The 8,851-nt window shown below is 44.6% G+C and overlaps 1 gene segment (V, D, J or C); it reads right to left on the bottom strand.

Moving 5' to 3' along the window:
• Positions 1–7,547: 7,547 nt before the first annotated feature.
• LOC112676270 (immunoglobulin lambda variable 1-40-like) lies at positions 7,548–8,072 on the bottom strand. The segment is given in 2 exon segments: positions 7,548–7,873; positions 7,986–8,072. Coding segments are annotated over 2 exon segments (387 nt in total).
• Between the last annotated feature and the right edge of the window lie 779 nt (positions 8,073–8,851).

Genomic DNA, 8,851 nt, shown 5'->3' with positions numbered 1-8,851 from the left:
CTGAAGCACCTGCTGAGACTGCACACAGGCCCCCAGGGGAGACTGCCAGGCCAGAGGCGACACACATGCTGAGTCCCCGTCAGGGAGCTCAGAACCCAGTTCTCAGTCCCAGGCACCCTGAGTGAAGGGGCCTCACTGAGCAGCCCTGTAGGGACCACAGGGCAGTCCCTCAGCGCCCCCTCCTGTTCATAGGACACACACCTTGGCAAGGCCCAAAGTCCTGAGAGCCCAGCTGGTTTCCAGGGCTCACCAGTTCCCTCCCCATTGACATGTCCAGGTCTGACTCTCAGAATGGGTTCCATCTCTTGGGCATTAGAAGCATGAGTTCCACATGTTCTCACAGAAATATATTTGCGTTTTGACCTCCCGTTTTTGTTTATTTTTGTGTATTTTTTATTGGAGTTATTTGTCCAACATATATTATAACATCCAGTGTTCATCCGTCAAGTGACCCCTCATTGCCTGTCACCCAGTCACCCCATTCCCCACCCACCTCCCATTCCATTACCCTTGTTCGTTTTGTCTTGTTTTTTTATGTAAATTTATTTTTTATTGGTGTTCAATTTGCCAACATATACAATAACACCCAGTGTTCATCCCGTTAAGTGCCCACCTCAGTGTCCATCACCCATTCACCCACACCCCCTGCCCACCTTCCCTCCACTACCCCTTGTTCATTTCCCCGAGTTAGGATTCTTTCATGTTCTGTCTCCCTTTCTGATATTTCCCTTGTTCATTTGTACCAAAATATTTGTTGTATCAGTGACAAATCCGAGAAGCACAGTGTGTTCACAGTTGAGCACTAGTGTGGCCATATTGTGTTAGCATACAGTCTACACTTTAGGGACATATTCAGACCCTCACTCATTGTCTCCATAATTCATTTCTCCCTGTACAGAGTCTTTTCTTTTTGGACAAACCTAATTTTTTCACATATTTTGGTGTGTAATCCTCTTAGTAGGATTGTGTTGAAACATGAAAATTATAAATTATTGCTCATATTCTGGGCTATGAACTCAATAGGTAACATCTTGTTACAAATGGTGAACTTATATATTTTTTAGGGTAACATTAGGGACAATTACCCAGATTAGCCACACTCTGCACTTTACTTGCTCACAGAACTTATCTCTTGTGCTCAGGATTTGTCCTCTCCCTCCTTCTCCCTGTGCTTTCCTAACTCAGTACAGAGGGCCCATCTTGTCCATCTCCACCTCCTGCAGCGATTGCCATGGTCCTGGGGCTGTCGGAGTGGGCCGAGATTCTGCAACCACAGGGGTGACCATGTGCTGGGTGCCACAGAGGGGGAGTGGTCTTGTGTCTGGGTCGGTAGGTTCTGGCCTCATATTGTAACGGGTTGGTGCCTCTGTCTAGAGGAGCCAGTCTGGAGGCTAGGTCCTTGAAGTCAGCCTGAAACGAAGGTGGGTCAGGAGATTGGGTGTACAGGAGCCCTCCTGGCACCTGGGACCACAAGGCATGGTCTGTTCCTGGGGTGGTGGAATCCTGCATCTGATGGGGAGCTCTTGGTACCTAGTTGCATGCAGCTACATTTGCATGGGGGCTGGCGTTAGTCATGGTCAAGAATCTAAGTCCATGGGGCCTCCCTTCTGGTATCTTGTCTGATATGGGATAAACAGAAAGGTTGTGGTCACAAAAGAACAGATGTGTCCTGGATCTGTGGATAAAGTTGGGCACCCTGTGATCACAAGCGTATAGTGAGGCTCACTAAGCTGGCAAAGAACAATAATGGGCCAGGACCTAGGACATATAGGACCTGGCAGCCATGGCAGCTTGCCTGGCTTGGGTGCAGGCAGATGCTCTGGTCTCCAGTAAGCTCAGGTGCACACTTCACCCTGCCTCCAGGGGAAGGTATTCCCTCTGAGTTGGGCCCCCAAACTGGGCAGAGCTCACCAGCACCAGGTGAAACTCTTCCCTTCACTCTTCAAGGCACCTTGCTTTCTGTCTCATTGCACCCAGGGACCGAAACAGCTCACTGGAATCCTCAGCTCTCCTGGAAGAATATGCATGGTGGATCTGGTTTCAATTGATGTTACTTTTTTATTTTTTATTGGTGTTCAATTTGCCAGCATATAGAATAACACCCAGTGCTCATCCCGTCAAGTGCCCACCTCAGTGCCCGTCACCCAGTCACCCCCACCCACCGCCCACCTCCCCTTCCATGACCCCTAATTCGTTTCCCAGAGTTAGGAGTCTTTCATGCTCTGTCTCCCTTTCTGATATTTCCCACTCATTTTTTCTCCTTTCCCCTTTATTCCCTTTCACTGTTTCTTATATTCCCCAAATGAATGAGATCATATAATGTTTGTACTCTGATTGACTTATTCCACTCAGCATAATACCCTCCAGTTCCATCTACGTCGAAGCAAATGGTGGGTATTTGTTGTTTCTAATAGCTGAGTATTACTCCATTGTATACATAGACCACATCTTCTTTATCCTTTCACCTCTCGATGGACACCAAGGCTCCTTCCACAGTTTGGCTATTGTTGACATTGCTGCTAGAAACATCGGGGTGCAGGTGTCTGGGAGTTTCACTGCATCTGTATCTTTGAGGGAAATCCCCAGCAGCTCAATTGCTGGGTCGTAGGGCAGATCTATTTTTAACTCTTTGAGAAACCTCCACACAGTTTTCCAGAGTGGCTGCACCAGTTCACATTCCCAGCAACAGTGCAAGAGTGTTCCCCTTTCTCCACATCCTCTCCAACATTTGTTGTTTCCTGCCTTGTTAATTTTCCCATTCTCATTAGTGTTATTCCACACAATTCTTAAGATAATTTGTTTCACCTCTCTGAAGAAAGTCCATGGTATTTTTTTTTCGCTCAGAAGATATTTATTTATTTATTTATTTATTATTTATTATTTATTTATCTATTTATATATTTATTTATTTTATTTTGTATTTTTTACATATTTTTTAAAATGTAGTTCAATTTGCCAACATATAACATAACACCGAGTGCTCATCCCATCAAGTGCCCCCCTCAGTGCCTGTTACCCCATCACTGCAACCTACCACCCATGGTATTTTTTTTAAAGATTTTTAAAATTTATTCATAGAGACACAGAAAGAGAGATAGGCAGAGACATAGGCAGAGGAAGAAGCAGGCTCCATGCAGGGAGCCCGACGTGGGACTCTATTCTGGGCCTCCAAGATCACACCCCAGGCTGCAGGCGGCACTAAACCGCTGCACCACAGGGACAGTCCCGCCCATGGTATTTGGATAGGGATTACATTAAATGTGTAATTTGCCCTGGGTAGCATGGACATTTTCAAAATATTAATTCTTCCAATCCATGAGCATGGAATACTTTTCCAAGACTTTGTGTCTTCCTACATTTCTTTCAGAAGTGTTCTGTAGTTTTTAGGGTATAGATCCTTTACTTCTTTGGTTAGGTTTATTCCTTGGTATCTTATGCATTTGGGTGCAATTGTAAATGGGATTGACTCCTTAATTTCTCTTTCTTCAGTCCCATTGTTAATGTATAGAAATGCCACTGACTTCTGGGCATTGATTTTGTATCCTGCCACACTGCCAAATTGCTGTATGAGTTCTAAGAATCTTGGGGGGGAGTCTTTTGGGTTTTCTATGTAGAGTATCATGTCATTGACGAAGAGGGAGAGTTTGACTTCTTCTTTGCCAATTTGAATGTCTTTATGTATTTTTGTTGTCTGATTGTTGAGGCTAGGACTTCTAGTACTATGTTGAATAGGAGTGGTGAGAGTGGACATCCCTGTCTCATTCCTGATCTTAGGGGAAAGGCTCCCAGTGTTTCCCCATTGAGAATGATATTTGCTGTGGGCTTTTTGTAGATGGCTTTTAAGATGCTGAGGAATGTTCCCTCCATCCCTACCCTGAAGAGTTTGGATCAGGAATGGATGCTGTATTTTGTCACATGCTTTCTTTGTTTCTATTGAGAGGATCATATGGTTCTTGTTTTTTCTCTTGCTGATTTGATCAATCACATTGATTGTTTTATGTGTTGAACCAGCGTTGCATCTCGGGGATAAATCCCACTTGGTCATGGTGAATAATCTTTTTTTTTTTTTTTTTTTGGTGAATAATCTTCTTAATGTATTTTTGTATCCTTTTCTTTTTTATAAATTTATTTTTTATTGGTGTTCAATTTGCCAACATATAGAATAACACCCAGTGCTCAATCCCTGAAGTGCCCGTATTGTTCTAACCTACTGGCAAGTATCTTGCTGAGAATTTTTGCATCCATGTTAATCAGGGATATTGGTCTATAATTCACCTTTTTCGTGGGGTCTTTGTCTGCTTTTGGAATTACGGTGATGTTGGCCTCATAGAACGAGTTTGGAAGCATTCCATCTCTTTCTATCTTTCCGAAGAGCTTTAGTAGAATTGGTATGGTTCTGTTCTTTAAATGTTTGATAGAATTCCCCAGGGAAGCCATAGACTTCTGTGTCTTGGGAGGTTTTTTTTAAAATATTTATTTATTTATGAATGATAGACATAGAGAGAGAGAGAGGCAGAGACACAGGAGGAGGGAGAAGCAGGCTCCATGCCGGGAGCCTGACGTGGGACTCGATCCTGGGACTCCAGGATCACACCTTGTGCCAAAGGCAGGCGCTAAACCACTGAGCCACCCAGGGATCCCCCTTGGGAGGTTTTTGATGACTGCTTCAATTTCATCCCTGGTTATTGGTCTGTTCAGGTTTTCTATTTCTTCATGTTCCAGTTTTGGTAGTTTCTGGTTTTCTAGAAATGCGTCCATTTCTTCTAGATTGCCTAATATTTTGGCATATAGCTGTTCATAATATGTTTTTAAAATCATTTGTATTTCATTGGTGTTGGTAGTGATCTCTCCTTTCTCATTCATGATTTTATTAATTTGAGTCTTCTCTTTCTTCTTTTCATAAGGCTGGCTAATGGTTTATCTATCTTATTAATTCTTTCAAAGAACCAACTCCTGGTTTTGTTGATCTGTTCCACAGTTCTGGTCTCAATTTCATTGAGTTCTGCTCGAATATTTATTAACTGTCTTCTTCTGCTGGGTGTAGGATCTATTTGCTGTTTTTTCTCCAGCTCCTTTAGGTTCAAGGTTAGCTTTTGTATTTGAGTTCTTTCCAGTTTTTGGATGGATGCTTGTATTGCAATGTATTCCCCCTCAGGTCTGCTTTTGCTGTATCCCAAATATTTTATTTTTTATTTTTTTAATTTTTATTTATTTATGATAGTCACACAGAGAGAGCGAGAGAGGCAGAGACACAGGCAGAGGGAGAAGCAGGCTCCATGCACCGGGAGCCCGACGTGGGATTCGATCCCGGGTCTCCAGGATCACGCCCTTGGCCAACGGCAGGCGCTAAACCGCTGACGCCACCCAGGGATCCCTATCCCAAAGATTTTAAATGGTTGTGTCTTCATTCTCATTGGTTTCCACGAATATTTTTAATTCTTCCTTAATTTCCTGGTTGACCCTTTCAACTTTTAGAAGGATGGTCCTGCATGTTCTTCTCATGTAGGACCGTGAATATATCCTGCCAGCCCTTGCTGGCCTGCCAGGTCTCTGTGGAGAGGTCTGCTGTTATCCTGATGCTTCTTCCCATAAAAGTCAGGGATTTCTCTTCGCTTGCTGCTTTAAGGATCTTCTCTTTATCTTTGGAATTTGCAATTTTCCCTATTAAATGTTGAGGTGTTGAGCGGTTTTTATTGATTCTAGGGGGAGGATATCTCTCTATCTCCTGTATTGGAATGCCTGTTTCCCTTCCCAAGCTAGGGATTTTCTCAGCTACGATTTGTTCAAATACATATTCTGGATCTCTGTCCCTTTTGGTGCCCACAGGAACCCCAATTAAACGGAAATTTTTCCTTCTGAGGCTGTCATAAATTTCCCTTAACCTTTCCTCTTGATCTTTTAATTGTTTTTCTCTGTTTTTTTTTTCAGTTTCCCTCTTTTCCATCAACTTGTCTTCTATGTCACTCACTTGTTCTTCTACCTCGTTTACCCTTGTCATTAGGACCTCCAGTTTGGATTGCATGTCTTTTAACTGATTTTAAATTTCGGTCTGATTAGATCTAAATTCTGCAAGCATGAAGTCTCTTGAATTCTTTATGTTTTTTTTTTCCCCAAAGCCACTAGTACCTTTATAATTGTGCTTCTGAATTGGCTTTTCGACATTGAATTGTTTCCAAATTTTGTTATAGTGATTTTTTTTAGATATAGAATTGGATTGCATAATGTTCAATCCTCTGAGATAAGACATCAAATTAGTAAATCAACTGATGAATATCACATGGTCTCATTAGACCCTGAAAGATCCTTTGACTAAACACACTCTCTCCCACACACAAAAAACTCAGCCCCACAGCTAGGATATTAGCCAGTGAGGTGGTGGGTGGAGTACATTTCTACAAGTTTGGAAACAAGCAAGTGTGACTTAAATTCCATTATAATTCAACATCTTCTTCAAGTATTAGACAACACAAGTAAAAAAGAAAAATTACTGGTTACATCATAGCATTGAGGGAATGGTCATGAAGTTATTTCAAAAGACCCAAATATATAATTCTTCCATAGATTCTCTGGGGCTGGTGCAGTTGTGACAGGAGAAATCACCCCAATGAGCAAAAATAATAGGCCTTCCTATTGAAGACTACTAAGAGTATTACATGGGTCTCGAAATTCCAGAAATAGGTAAATGACCAAGGATGGAGATCCTGGATTCATCAGAGGTCAGGTGAGAGAATGAGCACCCTGAACCTTTCACTCCCCAGTCAACGTACTTCAGTCCAAAGAAACTCTGTGCACTAACCTGATGGTGGAGATGACCTTTCTGTGTCCTTTTAGCCCCTTTGTCTAGGAAGTGGCTGAATGACTTTGGGGACAGAGGGAAGGTGGATTGCTTCCTCCCAAGTGGTTCCCCTGGAAGCACCTAGATCCATGTTGGTGGAAGCAGGAGCAACAGAAACAGAAGCCAAAGGCTAAGCCTGAGCAGATGAGGAAGGGCTTCTGATCTTAGTTCCCACAGGGCTGGAGCTCTGTGTGAGCTCTAAGATGTTGTCATAGGAGAGGTTTTGAGGAGCAGCCTCCTCCTCAGCCCAGCGATGGTCAGGGAGCTAGATCACCAGACAAGGAGCCAGAGAATGGATCAGCGTCCACAGAACATCTAACCACCATAATAGATGAGGATTTGGTTGCCCATTCACGGAGCTGTTTGTACTAGGACACATACGGGACACTTCTGATGTGTCCTGACTCAGACAGACCTGTATTCAGGGTTGCTGATTCTGCCCTGATCTGTCATGGAATCTATCTTCAGGACAGCTGCCCCTGGCACCCAGGAATCTGTGCTCAATTTAAGAAAATCACACAATATCTAGCTCCCAAGGATAGGCTTCAAGGAGAAATTTCAAAGAATGTGGAAAGACTGGGGTAAACAAATTCAGTGAGATGGATCTCAGAACTCAGTTCATATCAAAGAAGCAGCTGACTTTGCCATAAGGCCAGGGCTGCACAGGCAGTGCCACTGTTCTAGGGACAGCAGGTTTGTGTCTCACTTCCCTCTAGGCCCAGAGCACTGGGGGAGCACCAAGCGTGAGATCAGTGGACTGACAATAATAATCAGCCTCGTCCTCAGCCTGGAGCCCAGTGATGGTCAGAGTGCCTGAGTTGCCAGATTTGGAGCCAGAAAATCGGTCAGGGACCCCTGAGGGTCGATTCCCAGTACCATCTACGAGGAGTTTAGGGGCCTTTCCTGGGAGCTCTTGGTACCAGTTCACACCAAGCATACCGATGTCATTCGTGCTTCCAGAGCAGGAGATGGTGATTCTCTGGCCCAGGGATCCTAACACTGAAGGCAGCTGATTCAGCACAGACTGGGCCCAGGACCCTGAACGGGGGAGAGACACAGAGAGAGTGATGTTCTTTTCTTTAGACAAGAGGAGAAATCAAGGCACATCTATCCTCCCATGGCCCCTTCTCTCATCCCCATATCCAATCACCTGTGCAGTGAGCAAGGAGGGTGAGGAGGAGAGGGGACCAGGCCATGGTGGAGGTCATCATTGATCCTGCCTTCAGTGGTCGCAGAGCTGAGCAGACCTCTAATCTCTCCCTTCCGCTCTTCATCCTCTGAGAGAGGGAGGGGCCATCCATGCCAATAAGACCCCAGGTCCCACTACATGAGGATATTAATGGGGTGTGACTGGGAGTGGCTGAATGGGCCAGGGGTGGGAGGTCTGAGCTATGAGCCCTGACACAGGCACCAGCAGGTGGAAAATTTCTTGTTCTTATCAACTCTTATCCTTCAGAAACAGGTGAAGGATGCTCCCTGGGTCCAGGCCTAGACAAAGCATTGTATGACATGGTGACACAATGAGTCTATTAGAGATAACTCATGCCTCCTCACTACACTGTCCACTGTCAAACTCCTTAGGGCCAGGGCATGTGTCACCTTATGTGGCCTCCTATCCCCACAGGGCACATTTTTACTCTATTCATGCTCCACATAGTGAGTCTGTCCACAGATCCCTGGGCTGTTCATGGGACAGGACTGAGGTGATGTATCTTGTAGAACCACACAGATGAGGATCACAGCAAGAGCAGTGATGTGTCCATATTGACACATGGCCGGTTTTTATTTCTTTCCTCTTACTTGATTTCTCTCTGGTTTGTGGAGTTCTCTTCTCCCAGAAGTTCCCTCAGCACTGAGGACCAGGGATCGCTCTTCCCAGGTTGTGGGTAGAAGCGGTCGTGTGCATTGTAGGATATTATACACTGGACATCCCTCAGAAATCTCTGCCAGGCCTGAGTCCCCAGCTGGGAGCACAGGGCCCAGCCCCCAGGACCAGGCTCCTTAGTGTCAATGATC

The sequence above is a fragment of the Canis lupus genome, chromosome 26 (genome assembly GCF_003254725.2).
Source record: "Canis lupus dingo isolate Sandy chromosome 26, ASM325472v2, whole genome shotgun sequence".
Taxonomy (NCBI): domain Eukaryota; kingdom Metazoa; phylum Chordata; class Mammalia; order Carnivora; family Canidae; genus Canis; species Canis lupus.
Note: the sequence above shows the minus strand (reverse complement) of the source record. Positions and strands in the feature narration are given on the sequence as shown.